The sequence below is a fragment of the Lycium barbarum genome, chromosome 10, assembly GCF_019175385.1.
Source record: "Lycium barbarum isolate Lr01 chromosome 10, ASM1917538v2, whole genome shotgun sequence".
NCBI lineage: Eukaryota > Viridiplantae > Streptophyta > Magnoliopsida > Solanales > Solanaceae > Lycium > Lycium barbarum.
The window spans coordinates 57858241-57881648 of NC_083346.1; the positions used below are offsets into that span (position 1 = coordinate 57858241).

The following is a 23408-nucleotide window of genomic DNA, read 5'->3' on the forward strand; positions in this document are numbered from 1 at the left end:
GTATTCAAGATAAAGTACAAGTCTAATGGAGATGTTGAAAGATATAAGGCAAGATTAGTAGCAAAAGGGTACAATAAAAAAGGGCCTACATTATTGAGAAACTTCCTCACCAGTGGTGAAGATGGTGACAGTTAGAGTTGTACTAAGCTCTAGCAGCACACAATTGGCCTCTTCAGCAAATGGATATCTATAATTTTTTTTGCAGGGTGAGGGTCATGACCTAACTAGTGGGCCATGACGGGTACCCGGAGCTGACTACCGAGCACCACTCATCATGCTCTCTATCATACTCAACCTGGACATATATGAACCTCGATGCAAGAATTATCATGAAACAATCTCCAAATATCACCCTAAACATATATACATGCATAAGTCCACGAGACTACAAAATAATGTACAGAGTATACAATGAGAAGTCTCATAACATCTACAACCCATACATAAGTATGTATGAGCCTCTAACTGAAGTACTGAAATCATGAGGGCGGGACAGGACCCCGCCATGCCCCAATATATACACAAAAGAATATATCAAGAAATGGCGACTCCGAAATAGTGGAGTGCTTCTGCAAATCTGCTGAGTAGGATCCTAAGCGTCTGCACCGTCTCCCGGTCTACCTGTGGGCTTGAACACATTGTCCATAAAGGAAAAGGACGTCAGTACGAACAATGTACTGAGTATGTAAGGCATGTAAATCAACATAATAAATAAATAAATAAGAGAACATGAGCTGAAGAGATAACTTGTAACTGACTGCCTCTAAAGGCGGAATCATGCATGCTAACAAGAAACATCATATCATGTATGTATGTATGTATGTATATATATATATATATATATATATATATATATATATATATATATATATATATATAAGCTGCCCGACCATATAGGTACGATTTGATCATCATTAGCCCGCGTCCAGGCCTCCCGCGTCGGGGGTAAACATCTCAAACCGCCCACTAGTGGTGTCTGCCCATGCCATATAGACATGGTGTAAGCATCACCATAGCTGCCCACTACGCCTGTCGTAGTGGTGACTGCCCGGCTATATAGGCACGGTGTAATCATACGTATACATAACATAATGCATGCATGAGAGTTCAAGAAAAGCTATAACTCTATCGGAGTGACGTAAGGCCGGTAACCTCCGATTATGTTATGGAATAGTCATGATCGTCATGTCTCACCTTGAAGGAACTAGTGACATGAGGTGAGACTAACAACAATGAACAATCATCAAGGAAAACATAGAATAAGATCATAAACCTTATAAAAGCATCAATTCATAAACTTTGGAATCTTTAGAATTAGAACCATCAACCTCATCATTATCATAAAACACATCTCATCTCTATCTCATAAGAAGCTCTTAAGAACCTTTAACCTTCATCTTTTAGGATGTAAGAAGATCATGGGAATATAGAAAGGAAATCATAATATAGGAGTCATGCCTTTGAAAGAAGGGGACTAGCCTTACATACCTTTACGTCTCCTTAACGTAAGCGTTCTTCTTCCAAGCTCACAACTCTACATTCAAGAGATTTCGTACTACATTAGACCATTAGAAACATGCTTAAGGCTAAGCTAAGGCGACTAAGAGCTAACAAAAATTGGGCAGCATTTCCTTTGTTTCGACAACTTCCTCCACATAATAAGACAACTCCCAAACATCAATAAGAACACCCATAATATCATAAACAATAGATTCTTCAAGTTAAACATTGTTTACTTCTCAAATCCACCTTCAAAATCATCCATAACCATAACTATAATACAACATCATATTTATTCTTCACATAACACTTCCTCAACGTCATTAGCATCATTTATAACAAGATTATTCTCATCTTATACCAAGAATTATGATTCACATTAATTTACTACTCAAAATACCTTTATTTTCCACATTCAAGCTCATATTCTACATTCTTATCTAATCTAAGTCTTTCAACCACTCAACACCTTTAATAACATTAAACAATTGTAAAACTCACCTTTAATTATGTAGGGATAGTCTTTGGATGAAAATACTTCACTTGAGAAAAACCCCAACTTCAATACAAAAGGATTTCTTGATCTGTACCAACCCTAGTAGGTATCCCTACACTTGATTCTACCAATTCTTGGTGTTTAATCCATGATTTCCCTTGGATGTGTGTTAGTATAATGGAGGGAATATTCTAGAGCTCTCAAGACTTGTAGAGAAAGTGGAAACTGAAAAATAAGGGCAGGGGTCATCTATTTATAATTGGAACTGGAAAGTTCCAGTAAAGCGGGTCGATGACCCGTCGATGTGTCGACGGTCCGTCGACTTGCTCCGTCGACTTACACTTGTAGATCTCTGATTGCAGAAGCATATTGACGGTGCACAGTAACGGTCCGTCGACATGTCGACGGCCCTTCAACAGTGACTGGTGTCTGCAGAATTTTCTGATTCAATTCAGATTTCGTCGATTCGATCCGTTCAACTTCTAACTCCATAATTTACCCAGAATATCGATTGATACATTTGTACACAGAGTACAACACTTTATGTCCCCAAACTCGGGCACGGGTCTCCATTCTCAAGACATACTCATCTAGGAAATCATTAATTCTACTATAACGAAGACGAGAGGCGTAACAGTGAGTTGGAAGAAGAGGTCCATATGGAGGTTCCTTAGATATTTCCAAGGCAGGGGGAGAATGTAGTTTGTAGGCTGCACAAATCCCTCCACGGGTTAAAACAGGCCTTAAGGCAGTGGAATTTGAAGCTCATTTAGGCATTATTCAAATTTGGTTTTACTCAAAGCCATTGTGATTAATCATTATTCACCAAGAAAGTTGGGACCAGGTGGTGATCATACTAGTGTATGTAGATGATCTTATAATCACAGGAAATGATCAGCATCTGATAATTGAAGCTAAGAAGGCAATACAACACAACTTCAAAATCAAAGACCTTGGTGACTTGAAATATCTTCTTAGTATTGAAGTTGAAAGATCTCAATAACGGATTTTGATAAATCAAAGGAAGTATGCACTAGAATTGATCACTGAATTGGGCCTTGCTGGATCAAAACCAGTAACCACACCAATAGAATTCAATCAAAATTTGACCGCTGTAGAATTGGATCAATTTGTATGGGTGAAAAGTGATGACAAGCTGGATGATGCAGGTTGTTATCAGAGGTTGGTTGGTAAGCTTTTATACTTGATAATGACCAGGCCATATATAGCATATGTTGTACATGTCTTGAGACAATTCATGCATTGTCCAAAGAGGTCACACATGGAAGCAACGTTGAGGCTTGTGAGATATATAAAAAATGCACCACGACTTGGTATTCTTATGATCTCAAAATAGTCAACCAAACTTACAGCTTATTGTTGTCACGACCCGACTAGGGGCTATGACGGGTACCCGGGGCTAACCACCGAGCACCACTCGTTCTACTACTCATCATACTCATTAAACGTTCTTTTATCAAATTCATACTCAAATCATAAGAAAAATCATTTTTCATTTGGAAACATAAATACTTTTATATACATAAGCCTTTCGGCTATCAAAATGATAATATATATATATATATATATATATATATATATATATATATATATGTACAATAGCAACTTCGTGAGACCATATAACCCACACCTGCATATCTACGAGCCTCTACTAGAGTGCTAGACATAGGGATGGGACAGGACCCCATCGTGCCCAAAATATACATACATACACAAAAGAATGATCAAAGGCACCTCCGGGATAATGGAGTGCTCTCAAATCAGCTACTAGCTACTACGAGTCTGGATCAAGATCACCTCCCTGTCTACCTGTGGGCATGAACACAGCGTCCAAAGAAAACGGACGTCAGTACGAACATTGTATTGAGTATGAGAGGCATAATCGATAATAATACATCAATGAAATAAGAAAGCATCAAATGAGGAGCAACCTGTAACTGACTATCAATTATAAAAGAAATAATGCATGCTGGCTTACTCCATAATCATCATCATATCATGTATGCATATATGTATAAGCTGCCCGAATTTAAGGTCAAATTACATATTTAGAAAAATACATAATTTGACCTTAAATTCGGATATAATTTGACCTTAAATTCGGAAAATACATAAATTTTGAATGTAAATTCAGATATGAAATTTTAAGTTTTCCAGAATAAAATTTACATATTTAGAAAATAAATAAAAATATTATAACAACAACAACCTACCCAGTATAATCTCACAAGTGGATCTGGGGAGAATAGTGTATAGCCAGATTTAACTTTATAATAATTGATAATTCAAAATATTTAATATGAAAAGATTGAATCTCAAAATTTAAAAAAATGTCACATAAATAATGACGAAAAAGTGACATTGGCAGGACAAATTCTGATCTTTCCACGCAATTTAAGTTGTACAGTGTGCCTAAAGTCATTATTCCGCTTTATTACATGGAGATTTTTGCGCTGATGGGATCACATTTGATATTTGCACGTGGCGTGATATGATTAGATTACGTGAAAGAATAGGCTAATAAAAATTTGACACGTAAGAAACATGATGTGGTGAATTCAAAGTGTTGACTTCTGACTTTTTGGCGTGAGTGAGATGCGATCGGGAATGTGTATTGGTCTAGTGGAAGTAAACTATTGACACTAGATGAAGAATATAAGGATATTTTATTATTTTTAGAATATTAATACGGTTATTAATAAGCGAATAGCTCCCTCTTGGGATCTCAAGCATTGTCCTGACGATAATATATTTGCCATAAATTAATTAAGTTTCTTAGTTTAAAAATTTCCTAGTTTGAGTTATCAATAAATTAATTAATTAATATTGTCATACTTGTCAACTATGACTCAAATCCTTAACAAGCCAATAGCTCCCTCTTGGGATCTCAAGCACTGTCCAGACGATAATATTTTTGTTCATAAATTAACTAAGTTTCTTAGTTTAAAAATTTCCTAGTTTGAGTTATCAATAGGCTTCCTAAGGCTTGTACAAATGATAAGTGTTTGATTAATGTATAAGTTATGCTAAAGAAAAGAAAAATTATTAATACTAGGCCGGGAGAAATTTAGTATACTCACTTAAGATAAATCATTTTTGACTTTTTTATGTGTTACTTTTTTTGTGTTTTAAGGTTTAACTTAAATATTTATTAACATTCGGTGTTTATATAAAATCATATCGGTTTTTTAAAGTTATGTTATTAATGAAATGAGAATTCTATCGATTCAAATTTATATATAAACACTTAAATACATACCATGCATCTATTAACGTAATAAATAATGAATGCATATAAGTTTTTATAGTCAATCTTGTGTATTTGCTAAGTTGAGGCATTGTATTGTAATGAAAGTTAATTAACATAAATTTGCTAATTCCACATCAAGGATCAAATCGGAAAAGGAATATTCCAAATAAATTAAGGAAAGAGTAAATAGGAATTGATTAGTCAAGACTCAAGCGTCAAGCTGCTTAAGATATTAAGGGTGACAAATTGACAATGATATGCATGATAAATTATTAATTATCCAATTCAATTCATGATATTTTCCTTTTTGGAATTTTCTTACCTTCGCATTTCATCATAGGTAATTCTACTATCAAAATTCAAGCATAAAAGGGGTGCATTAAATTAGTTGCTGCACATAAACATCGTGACTAACTACGTCAAAAGTTCAACTAGGATATATATAGTGCCACACGTTGGATGAGAAGTTAAGAACGTAGAGCGATGACAAATAAATAAGTTTAAGTTGAATTTGGACGAATTATATTAATTAAAGCTGGGTAATGAATCTGAGAGGCAGCTTAATTAGTACAAAACCGGAAGATGGTGAAGATGTTTCTTTTTGTGAGTTTTAAGAGGAATTAAGGATATCAAGCGGGTGAATTGAACTAAATTTGAGTGGATTATTAATCTGTAGTGCACACATGTTAACTAGCTTAATATGATTTGGGTCCAAAAAAAGCGGGAGATTTATAGAGGAAGAAAAATTATACCACACAACTAAATAAGATATTATATTAATCCAAGCCAAATTTGATGAAGTCTGGGCTTCAACAGATCAATTTCCACTTTTACTTTTACTACATTGCCCCCCGGACTTGGAATAGGTAACTTGATCAGGAGCAACAACAACTCCAATATCACTGACTAATCTAGATACAACTTTTCAGTTAAACAGATGCCAGAGGAGTTAATGAATCAAAATTCATACAAGGACTATGCAGAGTTCCTTCTCGGGTTTTAAATTGGTAAACTTACAGGAATAGCTACTTTAAGATTGGATGTAAACAACCGTAACTACCATTCCAATATTACAGCTCGTAGCTAATATTATGGCAAAATACATATTAATTTGGGTGTATTTAGAAGTCTTCAAATACACGGATATGTGGCATAGAACGTGTATGGTAAAAACAAATCCCTGGATATTAGGCATTAATCATGCGTTTAATATGGAAGGTGAAATTAAATATTTTACAATCTCTTCCAGCAAATTAGATTCCCATTAATCACACGTTTCTCCTTCTCTCTCTCTCCTTATTCTTCTTAGTAACGTAAAATCAAATTTTAAAAACATTCAAAACAGAGGAATCATAAAAAACAGAGGTTTTGATATACAAAAGGTAATTCGGAGAAAATCTTTTACAACTCAAATTCACTAAACAAACAGTTGAAGTACCGCTTTTGTTGAGCGCATTCCATTTGTTGCGTCGTAAAATCGCATTTTGGTGAGTGATCGTTTTGTAGTATTTGATTTTCGATTTTATGTTTTATTATCTCCATTGTTATATTTTTATATTTTAGGCAGTGATTTGTTCATATCTATGTGTAGTGCCGTCAGTTCATCAATGTGATAAAAAATACATAGACAGTCAAATTCGTGTATGTTTTTTGTGAATCAGTGATGATCTGAATATTTGTTTGTATATTTTGTGAGCGTGTATTTGTTCAGATTTTCGTGTATGTATGTGTGCTGTCCTTATGTATGTGTTATTGTATTTGATGCACCAAGGAACTGCGTGTCCAAATATACACATACATTAAAATCTTTGTGTCATAATTTGTATATATTTTGTATGTGTTGATTTTCTTCATTGTTAGTTGTTTTCTATAATAATTCTGTATTTTATTTGATAATGTATTTCAGGATTTTACCAAGCATATTGAATTCAGTTGCTGGAAAATGTCGTCTATATCTTCGTTGATTACACACTGTGGTACCTGGAATGATGAGAACCGTTATGTGAATTTCAAAATCGATGTTGTTGTTTTCAAAGAGTATTCGACGTATATGGATTTGTTACAGACAATTGCAACTCAGTTGAAGTTAGACACGACCAGAACAGAAATATACATCAAATACATGGTGGAGGGTAGTGATATGCCGATGGAAATACACAATGATATGGGGGTCAGAATTTACGTGGACTTGAAGAAAGAGAATAAACAGTTAGCAATGTATCCTTTGTGCATAACTATTAATGATAAAAGCCTTGACAACTGTGTATCTGATGAAAGTTGTATTCAAGGAGAGGTTTTGCAACTTGGATACACAAGTCAGTTCGATTCTATGAAAACAGTCGGGTGTGTAAACTTGGCATCTTCAAGTTATGGCAAGGATGTTGATGTATTTGAAAAAGATACCAATCTAATTATCGAAGACAAAAATCAAAAAGAGGTTGTTGTTGATCAAGTTTACAAGGACAAAAATACATTAAAGGTTGTGATGGCAAATTATGCAATTTCACATAGGTTCAATTTTCGTACTGAGAGGTCTAATACAATAAGGTATGATCAAAGGTTTTATGGTGTGTATAATGTTATGTATTTATATTGTATAAGTAAATTTATTTTAATATTTTATTTAATAAGAAATTGTGCTATGCATTAAACTGTTCTATCATATTATATGCCTTTTATTGACTGATGTATTTTTTACTTAATGTATTTATGTTGATCTGTGTATTTGTAGCTACACGCTTGTGTGTGTCCGAAGAATGTGATTGGAAATTTAGGGCATCAAGTGTTGGGAAATCCGAAATGTTCTTAGTTAGGGAGTTCCGTGACCTCAAAACTTATATATTTATATCCGAATTTAAGGTCAAATTATGTATTTTTCTAAATATGTAAATTTTATAAGAATCAAAGAACTTAAATATTTCATATCCGAATTTACGGTCAAACTTTATGTATTTTCCAAATATGTTATCTTTATTTCAAAAAACTTAAAATTTCATATCCGAATTTATGGTCAAAATTTATGTTTTACCCAAATATGTAAATTTTATTTTAAAAAAATTTAAAATTTAATATATGAATTTACGGTTAAAATTTATGTGTTTCCAAATATGTAAATTTTATTTAAAGAACTTAAAATTTTCATATCTATTTACAGTTAAAATTTATGTATTTTCTAAATATTTAAATTTTGTTTCAGAAAACTTAAAAATTTCATTTCCGAATTTATGGTCAAAATTTATGTATTTTCTAAATATGTAAAATTTATTTCTAAAAACTTATAAATTTCATATCTGAATTCACGGTCAAAACTAATGTACTTTCCAAATATGTAAATTTTATTGTAAAAACTCAAAAATTTCTATCCAAATCTACGGTCAAAATTATGTATTTTCCAAAAATGTAAATTTCATTTTAGAAAACTTAAATATTTCATATATGAATTTATGGTCAAAGTTTATGTATTTTCCAAATATGTAAATTTTATTTCACAAAGCTTAAAAATTTCATAACTGGATTTACAGCCAAAGTTTATGTAAATTTCAAATATGTAATTTTTTTTTTGAAAAAAATTAAAAATTTCTTATCCTTATTTACAATTAAAATTTATATAATTTCCAAATATGTAAATTTATTTTCAAAAATTTAAAAATTTCATATCCAAATTTACGGTCAAAATTTATATATCAAATATGTAAAATTTATTTTAAAAAATTTAAAAATTTCATATCCAAATTTACGATCAAAATTTATATATCAAATATATAAAATTTATTTTAAAAAATTTAATTACTTTATATCTAACTTTAAACAAAAATTAAAATGTTTAACTCTCAAAATTTAAAGCATAAAGTAACACATAAATTGTGAAAGACGATTATAAGTATACAACTGAAGACTTTCCCTCTTTGCTAGTACTTCTCTCTCTTTCTCAGTTTCAAAAAACATTCTTCAGCAAAATGGCTATGAAGAAATATGTAATTCTCTCAATTTTTCTACTCAATCTCATTTTCTTCAGAACTGCTTTATCTTTAGATAGCGAAGAAGAAGATCTAAGTTTTCTCGAAGAAGAAGACCATTCTGCTACTCATTCAGATTTCGACCAGCACGAGCACGATTACGAGAACTACCAAGATCTCGAGGACGATGAGTCTTCCGATCACGGATACGACGACAACTCGTACGAGCCACCAGCAGTAGATGAGAAGGATGTTGCTGTACTGAAAGAAGGGAATTTCAGTGATTTTGTAGCAAAGAATAAGTATGTTATGGTTGAGTTCTACGCCCCGTGGTGTGGTCATTGTCAGGTAGGGGGTGTCAAATGAACTCACTTAATACCTAAGTCAAACAATTTAGGAAAAGTGTAATGAAGTCGTAGTCAAAGAACCACATCATAGTACAAATAGTAATAGATTCACATAAATTATAGATGGATGATAAGTTTTTAGTACCTAACAAAACTGTTTTCTTTCTTTAGTGTATATATATATATATATATATATATATATATATATATATATATAAAATCAACCCAAACTTGGGCGGGTTGGGTGAATCACGTTTTCTTGGGCTGATTTTGCCACTCCTATTACTGTCAGGCACTTGCACCGGAGTATGCTGCCGCGGCGACTGAGTTGAAAGAGGAGAATGTGATGCTTGCTAAAGTTGATGCTACTGAGGAAGCTGAGGTGGCACAAAAGTATGATGTGCAAGGGTATCCGACCGTTTTCTTCTTCATTGATGGTGTTCATAAGCCATACAATGGTGAAAGGAATAAGTAAGTTTTCTTTCTAACTCGATTCTATCTTAGGGTTCGTTTGGACATGATTTCAGTGATTGAAATCAGATTGATTTGAAGTTAACATTTTGTTTGGACATGCAATTTGGATTTCTTATGTTGTATTTTTTCACATAAACATAAAACCCACAATTTGTGTTAGATATCAAAACTTCCCCAATCTTGTATTATCTTACAATATCCTAAGGCGCCACATTTATAAATTGCATTTCTTCATGTTCCTTTTATAAATAAATGCTTGCTATTATCAACTTTCAAATACACATAATTTTACAAAGATCCACTGGTCCAAAAAGTCATCTGTAGTAGTAATTAATATAATCCTTCCAATTTGAATTTGAAAATACAACTTGGATTTGAAATAGAAGTTGAAGTTTTGTGCAGATTTCATGAACAAACGCTGATTTGAAATTGGGATCCCAAATTCTATGGCCAAACGTCTGCTTAGTTTAACTTTGCGTGTTTGATATTTCTCATTTTTCATCTTGCTTCCTGAGTTAACATTTCCCTCTTCTCTATTATAGTACTCTTGCTGCTGCCTTGTGCCTTTTAGTTTTGAAAATGTTTCTAGCAATGTAATTTCTTGTGAGAGTGGATCTTAAACTTTTATGATGTCTAGTTTCACCTGTAAAGTCATAGGAATTATTGGTAAGTGCTGCAATGAATTGCTGATGTGCTCTTGACTGGTGGTCCTGAACTCCTCTAAAGGAATTGGAAACCTATTGTAAATTTTTGTATGGTCGGAAATGTTGATTAATCTCATTTAACACGTTTTAAAAGCACTGTTTTTCTTAGAATCTTGAAGAGAATTTTCTCGTGCATTAAAATTTACTCATTTCCTCACAGATTTAATTTTTATGCACTAACATTATAATTAATTTTACAATGCACATGTAATTTAACTAGATGTAGCATATCTTTGACCATATTTTCCTGGTTGCAATGCTGTGTTTGATACAAACAGTTAATTGTAATTACTTTTAAGCCACCTGATTGTGTAAATGATGTTTAAAACATATAAAAGTTAACCTCTTTCCTTCTTGTACAATGAGTATTCCTATCTTCATAGCCATTTTACTTTGTTATAGTCCAAAGTGGATTTTCATTTGTTTTTCATTGCAGGGATGCTATTGTTTCATGGATAAAAAAGAAGACCGGGCCTGTTCTATCCAATATAACGACTGTAGAGGAGGCAGAACGTATATTGAAAGATGAGAAGAAAGTAGTGTTGGGTTATTTGAATGATTTGGTGGTAAGTCCTCTATCCAGGCTAACTGTTTTCTTTTCATAATTGGCTATCATTGGACTTGAATTCAATTCGGATTAGGGTGATTAATTAGTATTACTTCTCTTCGCTCAAGCTAAAGTGGCTTTAGCTTTTGTCAATGGAACAAAATTATGTTACTATGAATCATCAGTTTCTTATAGATGGCGAGAGAAGTAGCTCTAGCTTGCTAACTAACTGCAGAATTGATTGAATTTCCCGACTTTAGGTTTTATTGGAGTAATTTTCTGATATCTTATCAGTCAACTGCTATATATTCTTTCTATTAGATGTACCACCGGTAATGAAGGTGGATATGACTTTCTTAAATTTGTTTTGTTGGGAATTCAAAACAAGGCTAAAAGGACAAAAAGAAGATATATCCCATCGAGTAAAAAGAATATATATGGAAGCCAAATTTAGTGACTTTTGGCATGTAATACGGTGATATACAAAGTTGGGATGCCAGTTGCAATTATATGAGTGATACTGTGATAATGCGAGTGAAGAATATGGTTATCACTTTCTTTATATTATTTGATGGGGAATAACATAGCGAGAGAGAAGAATATGGCTGTTGAGTTCTGTTTTTCCAGAATGTGTAGCATTATAATTTTGCTTAAAATCATTTTACATTTTTGCAGGGTGATATAAGTGAAGAGCTTGCTGGCGCTGCTGCACTAGAAGATGATGTCAACTTCTATCAGACTGCCAGTCCAGATGTGGCAAAACTCTTCCATATTGATTCTCAAGCCAAACGTCCAGCTCTTGTCATAATTAAGAAGGAAGCCGAGAATATCAACCACTTTGGTTAGTTTGGTTAATGCAATTATATATGCATTAACCATTTCATTAGACAAGTATTTACCAATGTCATGCTTTCTTACAGGTGGTGAGTTCACCAAGTCAGCAATAGCTGAGTTTGTTTTTGAGAACAAACTTCCTCTTGTCACCAATTTTACACGGGAAAGTGCCTCAGAGATATTTGAAAATCCCATTAAGAAGCAGGTGATCAATTGAGCAAACAACAGCATGCTGATCTTGGGTGTATTTTTCTTTCTTTTGTTTTACATGTTCTCTTTCTTGTTCACAGTTGATACTTTTTGCCACTTCGAAAGATTCAGACAAGTTTCTGCCAATATTTCAAGAAGCTGTGAAAGCTTTCAAAGGAAAGGTGATAATCTTACCTCTGCTTTCAGATATACAGTATTATGGGCGTTAATGAATGCCTCATGCATACAAGGAAGGAGAAGAAGGGATTTTCTAGGGAGAAGGGGTGTGTGTCACCTGTTTTGACATCTGATACTTCTTTGGGAGCATGCTGAGAAGAAAGAAAAGCCTTTATTTAGCGCAGCAGTCTCTTTATGAAGCATAGGTTTTGCTTTCTGCATTGTGTGATTTTGCCAATCCTCTGACTCGAACTCTTTTGTGTTTTTCTTAAACCTTTCCTTGTAGCTTATCTGCGTGTTTGTTGAAATCGACAACGAAGATGTTGGAAAACCAGTTTCAGAGTACTTTGGTGTTAGCGGTGATGCCCCAAGAGTAAGATATTTGTACTTTACTGATCTTTGCGGATATTCTGTTTTCGAACTTCCACAAACTTCCTAGCATCCAACTTGAGATTTGGTGCAGGTTCTCGCATATACAGGAAATGAGGATTCGAGGAAGTTTATACTGGAAGGTGAAATAACCTTGGATGCTATCAAGGTTTGTTGACTGCTAACTTTAGAACCAAACTTTTGGATAAACCATGTGTCACGAAGTCTGGATGTTACTTCCTTTGTGTTAAATTACACCAAATGTGTATATGAATCCTTTTGTATATAAGGTTTTCTTTTAAAATAAAACCGTAAATAGCGAACTTATCAAAAATAACGTGAAAACATTAAATGGTGGGGATTTGGAGGGGAGAAAATAGATTGTATAAATTGGAAGATTAGAGCAATAGGCCTTTCCTTCAAAAAATTACATAGAGTAAAACGATTCATCAAATTGAAAATTTGATTTTATGATGTTAGCCTCGATGAGTTCGCCAATATCCTTGAAAGAATAATTTTTTATTTTTAAGCCAATGAGATCTTAGTGGGTGAATGGTAAATCTTGGCATTAATGGGTGGGGCACAATGGAGTTCAGTTTGGGAGTTTTGGGTTTAGCAAATGAGATCTTGCCGCATTTTAGAATCCGAGATTAGGACTTTGACTCATAGTCCTACATCTCTAATTGTGGATACCTATTCGCATTATATTAGCAAGGGTCAACTAATCTTTGACTTTCTGTCTCATCAAGTATATTTAATTGTTTTCATTTTTTGCAGTCATTCGGGGAGAAATTTTTGGAAGACAATTTAAAGCCCTTTTATAAATCTGATCCAATCCCTGAGACAGTAAGTCTTTTGGATCGTCCCATTACTTGCCAACATTAAGCTTCAGATTAAATTTTGTTTTCTTATACCCTTTGATCATATGCAGAATGAGGGGGATGTCAAAATTGTGGTTGGCAATAACTTTGACGAAATTGTTTTGGATGAATCAAAAGATGTTCTTCTTGAGGTACTAGTTATCTTGTTCTAAATGAATGCGTGTATTAATCAATGATGCAAAATATTGGATGAACAACATCCAAATTTTTAGAGGTTGTTCTGGATGTCTAATTGGTGATTTTTATTTGTGATTCAAAACAGATATATGCTCCTTGGTGTGGGCATTGTCAATCACTAGAACCCATATACAACAAGCTTGGCAAGCATTTAAGAGGTGTTGACTCTCTTGTTATTGCCAAGATGGATGGTACAACAAATGAGCACCCCCGAGCAAAGGTACATTTTTTTCACTTCATCTTTTTGACTACGGTTGCGTACTCTTATGTCCAGCAAGGGATATGTTAGATTCTATATCCTAGTTTCTTTTGTTCATTAGATATGTTTGCGAGATACTTTAAGTTATACTGCATTATTTTGTGTGTATACCAACATTTATCTATAAGAAAGGAAATGTCTTGAAAAGCTAAAGATTTTTTTGTTGAAGACGTAAGTAAATACAAGTATCTCGCCAAACTGCTTAAACTTTTAAAATAGATGGTCATATTATTAAATATGGTATCAAAGCATATAGAGGTCATGTGTTTAAGGCTCATTGGCATGCCTTGCTAAAAAAACTTTTTTACGTTCTTGGTCCATGGATAAGAATCAGACCCTCTTGTTTGGTCCCCCACGTGAGAGATTGTAGATATAAATAACTTTTTTTTTTTTATAAATTGTGTTCTACCAGGCTTGGCCTGTTAGAACTTTTTATTGATAAATGAATAATGTAAAAAAGCAGTCTATTACAGCATGTCTATAATATGAACTAGCTAAAATTAAAAAACTAAGAGACTGTTCTCTAGTTCTATCCTGTATGCCTAAACTAGTATGTCCTCTGTGATCATGTTGAGTCAGCTTTGATGATAGCCCATGTCTGTGCACACACCATATGATTATCCATATATGTAGCATCATTGTTGATGATCAAGCTGCAGAATCCTCCTTGTTCTAATCCTCAGCTGAGGCAATTGTAATTTGTCCATATTGAGAATTCTTCTTCCTTCTGATGGAATGAGTATAAAGTCATGTACTTTAATCCCTGCATGATCCAAAGCCTGATTTGCTAGAAAGTCTGCCAAACTGTTGCCTTCTCTGAAGATATGATTAATCTGTACCTGCATTGCTCTCATATTCTGTTTGATCTGTTCAATCTGATTCCTCAGTTCCCATGGAGTGATCCATGTATCTTGTAAGATGTTTAGGAGGACAAGTGAATCAGTCTCCAATTGAACCTGTTGAAAGTTGTGTTCTTTACAGAACTTCAATGCCTGTTTTATAGCCTCAGTTTCAGCTTCCATGTTTGTTGCTATTCCCATTTGTTGTGCTTCAGCATAGACCAAATCCCCATTACTATCTCTGTTGCAGAATCCATATGAACTGAGGCCAGGATTGCCTCTACTTGCCCCATCTGTATTGCATTTTAATCTCCCTGAAAGTGGCATTCTCCAAACCACTTTAGCATAATAAACTTTTGGTTTATATCTACTAAGGTGGTGATGCATAGTTTCCCAATCACCAGATACATTCTGCAACCATGGGAATCTCTTCCTTGTCAGTTGATGTAGTATGTGCTGTACTTGTTGTTTCAGTCTGTAGGACACTGATCCTCCATGTTTAATGGAGTTTCTTCTCTTCTATAATATCCACATGATCACTGCAGGCATTGCTCTATACATAGGTTGCAATTTTGGCTTTATCTCAGCAGACCACCATGCCATGATCATTTGATGTAGACCAACTCCATCTGTGGGGATACCTGCACAAAAAGCAAAGAACTTCCATAACTTGACAGCTATGGAAGATGTTAGAAATAAATGGCCCACAGTTTCCTCCTGATGCTCCTCACAGCACCAACATCTTGATGGTATATTGATCATCATCTTTTTTAATATATCATCTGTAGAGATTCTCCCTTTCCACACTCTCCACATGAAAAAACTTATTTTTATTGGTAGCCCTTTCTCCCACATGAACTTATAACTTGTTTGTTTGCTCTCTCTGTGTCTGAGAAACTCCCATGCAGATTTAACTGAGAATCTGCCATTTGTTTCCAGCATCCAACATGGTTCATCATCTTCTTCTTCAACTGGTACTTTGATATTTTCCTTGATATGCTGAGCCAATTCCTGATCTAGAGTGACTGTTAATAGTTCCATGTTCCATTCCCCATTCTGCACAAACTGTCTAACCTCTATTTCTTCTTCTCTAGCAGCATCAGGAATGATATAATATAGTGCCCCCAGCCTTGTCTAATTCTCATACCAGAAACTTGAAGTTCCATTTCTCAGATACCAAAATATCTGTGGCTCAACTGCATCTCTTATATTTACCATTTTCTTCCATGTGTGAGATCCTCCTCTCTCCAATGCCATAGTAGGATGCCATTTCTTGCAGTAGTTGTTCAATATGTAGCTACCCCATAAGCTTCTTCCACATTTGAAATTCCACCACAACTTAGCAAATTAAGTATTAGATATATCAGTTAGTGATCTAAGACCAATTCCTCCTTCATCTTTTGGTAGACATAATTTGTCCCATGCCACCCAATGTTTGCTTTTCACCCCTACTGTATTGCTCCAAAAGAATTTGGCAAAAATCTTGTGCAGTTGCTTTATCACCCCAGAAGGAGGATTCATAGCTGATAGTAAATATACTGGCATGGTTTGCAACACATAATTGACCAACACATATCTACCTCCAAAAGATAACAATCTGTTTTGCCAAGACAGAATCCTTTTCATCACTTTTTTGATCAAATCCTCATAATATATCAATCTCCTTCTTCCATAAAACACTGGACAACCTAAATATGTGAAAGGAAAGGATCCATGTCTCATCTTAGTATGTCTTTTAATCCTGCTATTAACTCTGGCTGAGATCTTGTGATGAACATAGTAACAACTTTTATCAGTATTGACCAGCTGTCCTGAAGCCTTCTCATAATTCCTCAATCTCCTCATCATTTTCTTTAAAGAATATCCATCCCCAGAACAGAATAATATTGTGTCATCAGCATATGATAGGTGATTGATTTGAGGACTCCATTTTGGCATTCCATAGCCTATGAAACTTGGCTTCTCATGTAACTTATTCAGACTCCTTGTTAAGACCTCTGCTGCTATAATGAACAATGTAGGAGAAAGTGGATCACCTTGCTTTACCCCCCTACTTGATCTAAAAAAACCATGACTTTGACCATTGATTAATACTGAATACCAGTTGTTTGAAAGCAATCTCCATACTAAATCAATGAGAACCTCTCCAAACCTAAACTGTCTCAATACTTTAGTCAAAAAAATCCAGGAGAGTCTATCATATGCCTTTGCCATGTCTAATTTGATCACCACATTAGTATGTTTAGCTCTCAAGTTAATATCTCTGATGATCTCCTGTGCCAGTAATATGTTTTCTGCAATGCTCCTTCCTTTCACAAATCCTGTCTGATTGTGAGAAATAATATTAGGAAGAACCTTTGCCAATCTATTCTGCAGTATTTTTGACAGTATCTTATTGGAGAAAGAGCTGAGACTGATAGGCCTCATATCACTAAAAGTAGTAATCACCTCCTTCTTTGGTAACAAAACCAAATTAGTATGTGTGATGAATTGTGGTATCTCATATCCACAAAAGAAGGCTCTGACCATTTGAATCACATCCAGCTTGATAACCTCCCAACACTTCTGATAAAACTGTCCTATGAATCCATCAGGCCCACTAGCACTGTCCCCATTGAGTGAAAACACAGCCTCCTTTACTTCACTTTCAGATGGCAACTCTTCCATATTCTTTTGCTGTTCTTCGGTTATCAATTTAGGAATATTTTTCAACAATGCATAATCCCCTCCTGAATTTTCTTCAGTGACTCAAAGAACCTGATTGCCTCAGAACCAATATCTACTTCATTTTCCAACCATGTACCAGAAGGACCTTGTATTCTTTTCAGAGTTAGTTTATTCCTCCTGCCCTTCACATATGAATGGAAGAATTTTGTATTTCTGTCTCCATCATTGAACCATTTCATACCAGCTTTCTGCTTCCAATACTCTTCCTCCAAGTGTAAAAATCTGGTTAGTTCAGCCTGTGCTTGATGTAACAACATTCTATTCTCCCTTGAAGCATTATTTTCAAACTGCAACTCCTTCACCTTTATAGTATCTTCAATAGTGGCAATCTGCTGAAATATATTTCCATATGTGCTCCTGCTCCATTGAACCAGTGCTCTTTTAAGTTTCTTCAACTTGTGATGAAATACATAGAATGGATTTCCACCGAAATCAGCAGTCCAATTCTCCCTTACCACCTCCATAAATGTATGATGCTTTGTCCAGAAGTTAAGAAACTTAAAAGATTTGACAACAGGATGTGCATTGCTGTTACACTCAAGATGTAGTGGTGCATGATCAGAACCATGTCTAATCATATGAGTCACTGCTGTGGATGGCATAATATCTAACACTTGCTGATTCACCAGTGTTCTATCTAACCTTTTGAATATGCAATCTTCTTCAGTCCTCCCATTCCACCATGTGAATTTACTTCCAGTGAATCCTACATCAATCAAACCACAACTTTGTATACAGGTAGAAAAATCCAAAGTCTCATTGGATGAGACTGGAAGGCCACCTTGCTTCTCCTCATCAGACACTATGACATTAAAATCCCCTCCTATTATCCAAGGAAGGTCTTGTTGATTTGCCAAGTCTACCATATCTTTCCACAACTCCTCCCTCTCCTGTCTATCACATTTAGCATAGACTACTGACACCAGCACTGATTGATTCAAGGATGAGTGAGTTAGTTGCAAAGTAACCTGTTGTTCTGATTCAGATATAACTACACCAAGCCATTCATCTGTCCAAAAAATCCAGATTTTTCCTGAACAATTCACCTTGCAATTTTGAAAGCCTAACTTCCTTCTATACTCTTCAATAGCAATAGGATCTTGAAAAGGTTCCATTAGGCCTATGATAGAATAATGAAATCTCCTCTTTAGTTCAATTAACCTCTCAAAAGATTTCTGAGTGTTAACTGACCTAATATTCCAAAATAAAGCTTTGTCTATCATTGAGAATTATTAGTTTTGTTCTTACTCCTCCTTGTTGAAACTCCTGCCACTGGAATACTGGTACTTCTGACAGGTTTTTGTTTATTTGTTGCCTGTTTCAATTTCTGCACACTTCTAGGGGATAAATCTGCCTCTTTTGCTATATCCTCAATGTTCTGAGCTAAATCTTCCTCATCTTGGCTATTGAGATCAGCTTGGGCCTGTATCTCCTCTTGCTTTCCATGTTGTGAAATCTCTACTTGTTCCACAGGCAAGATGCCAGAAATATTACTCTCTGGTGGCCTTGTACCTTCTTGTCCTTCTTTTCCTTGATTATCCTCCACTTCCTCCTCTGATTTTGGAGTTCCATCATGATCATCATCCTCCTGCAACACATCACCTAACCTGTTTTCTTCCTCCAGATTTTTGTTGATTAAGATGTCACTAGTTTCTTCTGAATCATGTTCCTTTTCTTGACTAAATGTACCTGAGGTCACCTTAGACGCCTGCTGAGATAACATCTCCCCTTTATCATTGAGTTGTTTACCAAAATTCTTCTCAATCCATTCCTTTGCTGATATCCTCTCCACCCTTTTTAATTCATCTATCTGTTTTTCCTTTGATTCTTCCATCTGCTTTTCCTTGACCCTCTCATTATTGTCTACAATTTGCTGCACTGTAACAATCTGATTTAGAGCATCAGACATCTTTGGCACATCAGTCACATCTACTATATCCTCATCTGTATTCTGCAATGCTGCATATTGATTATTTTGCAGAGTTTGATTTTCCTTTGGTTTCCAAGCATTTTCATCATATTTACCTCTATGAAAGTGCCTGTTATTCCTTTGTTTTCCTTTCTTCTCCTTGAATCCATCATCATCATTGCCCTCTGCAGGCTGTACCTTGTCTGCTATTTCCTTCCCTTTCATTATGTTACCATTTGTCCCTTTGTACTCCTTAATATCAGACCTGCTATTTTTTGCATTCTTTTGCTCCTTATTCTTCCTTTGATCTGCCTTACTGTTTTCCTCCTGTTCTTTGTCTGAGCTTTGTTCTTCATCCTTGGGATACAATTCTGGATGAATGACATAGCAATCTTGCTCATTATGTCCTTGAAGTTTGCAGTTTTTGCAGTACTTAGGAACATAATCATAATTGATCTTTATCCATTTATCCACAATCTCCCCAGTAGTCTTCTTCTTCATTCTTATATTGATTCTCTTTGGGAATTCTCCAAGCAAGTCTACTTCTACCTTCACTCTCGCACAACTTGGCCTGGTTTTATTGGCTGTGGCCATATCAACTTGTAGGGGCTTTCCAACAGCAGAGGCAAGTGAAAAAACTGCTTCTTTCACAAAATAGTTAGGAGGTAGTGATGGGAATGATATCCATGCAATTGCAATCTTCGTTTTCTCCTCTGGATCAAACCATGGATCTCATTTGAAAGTACGCATGGGATAGGACCAGTTCTTATGCATAATGTAATATGCAGGTTTGGACAATAAGGTCACGTAATCTTCTAAAGAAAAGCACGTATTAGTACATATCTATTGCTCAACAAGCCGATAATAGACTCTCCTTTCAAACCACATTGCTTTGGAATTAATGTTCTCAAATCTTTCACGTTAGGCCAGCCATATGAGAATTTCCCCACGACAGCATATTGTAGTTTTTCCTTAATAATTATCTGCTCAATCTCCTCTTCATCCCATACTACCATGGGCTCTCCATGCAAATATGTAATAGTCTTCATGGGTAAAGTAGGGCTGTACGTAGTAGTAGAATTATTGGGGTTAAGGGCTGTTGCATAAGTTTGGTTCGGTAAGAGGTGAGTAGGTTGTGTAGGTACTGTTGTGTTAGTCTGACAGCCATAATAGGCGGCTGTCCAGTGGCCGGAGAGGCCATTGTCGCCGTGAAAAGGTTGGAAGTTATTAGGGTTTCGGCTAGGTTTAGGGTTTCGGCTTAGAGAGGGAATTTTTACAATTCTTAATATGTCCCTTTCTAGGTTAGTTTACCGTAGATATAAATAACTAAATAAAAGCTTGTCTTTTTTTATTTTTTTATCTTAACCTTTATTAATGAGGAGTTGCACAGTTCAATAAGATCCCAAGTACTTCATTAGATATATCTGCAACTGCAAGCTCTAAATTATCTAGTTATGTTATGTTAGATGGCGGATACCTAGTTTGGCTCAGTCACTACCACCTACTCTTGAGTGCAGCTATAAATTCTATCACGATTCCACTCTTGTATTTTTAACAATTAATTAGCCAAGGGAAAATCTTCTTGTGTGACAAACTATAAGCTTTCTCTTCTGTTAACTTCTTTGTCTAATTTAAGTTACTGTGCTTGTGCATTGCACTAGAATTGTGTGCTTGCTTCATTTTTAATTGTGCTTCCAACGTCCAAAACAGTGCGTAGGAGGAGAAGGCCACCTTAATTTTTTGTTTCTCATGAATGCTCAGATTTTTTAAAATGTTGTATATGCGAAAAATACAAGTTAGAGTTTCTAGAATGTAGTTACCTACTTACATGTTGAAGCAGGATAGGAATGAGGAAAACACTCATTTTCAGTGTGCTGTTTTATTTTGCCTTCACAGTTTTAGAGGTAGGGAAGCTTAGGAGGAAAAAAGGGCCAATTGTTTTTATTTCTAAGGAGGTGGAGGGAGGGCGTAATTGTGCTTGTTCGGACGTTGGGTTAACGATTCATCGATTAATTGCAGGCTGACGGATTCCCAACACTTCTGTTCTTCCCAGCTGGCAACAAGAGCTTTGATCCAGTGAGTGTAACTTGCAATTTTTTACCAAAATTATATTGCTATGCTCCCTTCCGTTTTGCTTCTCAGAAACGACAGCTGATGCATCTTTAAATGATCATCCCATTCTACAGATTACAGTTGACACAGATCGTACAGTGGTTGCCTTCTACAAATTCCTGAAGAAGCATGCATCTACCCCGTTCAAGATTCAAAAGCCGGCCTCAACACAGAAAACTACAGAGTCTGATGCTAAGGATGAACTGTGAGATTTTCTAGGTTCTAGCCAATTAGTCAAAGTTTGGCTTTAGAATAGAACTCCAAGCATATGATTAGGGCGCTTTAAAGAGTGGAAGTGAAACGTGATAACAGCATCAGCATTGAAAATGTAGGTAGAGAATAGAAAGAAGGACGAGACACCAAGGCTCTCTTTTGATGGTTTAATATTGTGGTTTCTTTTTTGGTTGGCTGAAAATAATGTTATTATGTATTGGAACACGGACGGGATGTTTCTTCGAACAAGGTTCTTGTTGCAATTTGCAAATTTACCTGCCTTTTGTTCTTTTCCTTCTTCCTGTTATTTTGTTGTGTTATTTATGGAAGCAAGTTCTACACTAGTTTGAATCGCATATTGCAGATTTTGATGATAGTTTTGCGTATACTTGATGTTTATCCCAAATTATATTAGTTTACTGTGGTTGAGTGCATGTTAACCATTGTGTTTGAAACAGATAATGAATATAAACAGAATTGTAATTAATTGTGAGCTCACAAAATTTACCGTGTCATTAAGGAATTTAATCTCCTCATAGTACTCGAGGTATTGAATTAAACGGAGCTTAAGCGGTACTTTAAATTCCAACTAGCACATTTCGGACGCCAAGATCGAAGCAAATAAAAAGGCTATTTTTTTTTTTTAAAAAAAAACATACAATGCAGCAAGAGGGCAGACAAAATTAAAAGATTGATGTCAAATTCTGAGGAAGGCCTATATATAGCGACCAATAGGTGTTATGATGAAAAGGTGCAACCCAATTTGTTGTCTTTCGGGAAAAACTGGTGGTGCCCTTTATGACAAAAAAGTCATGCATGAGATAAAATAAAAAAGAATTTTGTTGGTCCCTCAATCAATCAATCAGATCATTTAGGGAATTCGAATTCGAACTGAATCTAAATCCAAGCCGAGCAAGCCAAGCGACGACGACAACAGCACGAGGGCTTGCCTTGTGCCCCACTCTTTAAGTTAGTGTAGAAGTTCCTTACTATATAAACCTAACAAATTCTTCTCTTTCCCCTTTCCTCCGTTGTAGGTCCCTCCATTTTTCATTCACAACTCAAAAACCCAACAATTCTCCATATGAATGCGGAATGACCACATATTTAAAAAACATGCAAAAACCTGTGTGATTTGCTATTAAGAATCAATTGCCTAGGGATATGTAAGTTTTTCTTTCAACTTTCGGTAGTGAACAAATATCAAATATACTCGATCAATCGATAAATGGGATATCCTTGAACTTTCGATCTTTAGTGTATTACCCAGATAATATAATTCTTGACCATTTTTGTTCTATTGTTGTGTTTGTTTCAGCCATAAACAGTTAAACACCGCCTAACTTCATGAGTCTCGTAGAGAACTTTCCTTATAATCTATAACATCCCGGTTCCCCATTTTGAGTATTTGAGTCCCGTTTCTTGAT

At 35.1% G+C, this 23408-nt stretch overlaps 1 protein-coding gene across 1 annotated transcript; it reads left to right on the forward strand.

Annotated features, from left to right (window-relative positions):
- The first annotated feature begins 9154 nt into the window (after positions 1 to 9154).
- Positions 9155 to 22252, forward strand: LOC132614037 (protein disulfide isomerase-like 1-4). The gene is made up of 13 exons (XM_060328382.1): positions 9155 to 9571; positions 9863 to 10041; positions 11185 to 11314; positions 11971 to 12136; positions 12216 to 12334; positions 12420 to 12500; positions 12782 to 12868; positions 12959 to 13033; positions 13642 to 13710; positions 13796 to 13876; positions 14008 to 14142; positions 21676 to 21732; positions 21843 to 22252. Exons 1-13 carry the CDS (start codon positions 9224 to 9226, stop codon positions 21975 to 21977), a joined length of 1662 nt encoding a protein of 553 aa, XP_060184365.1. The 5' UTR covers positions 9155 to 9223; the 3' UTR covers positions 21978 to 22252.
- Positions 22253 to 23408: the final 1156 nt, after the last annotated feature.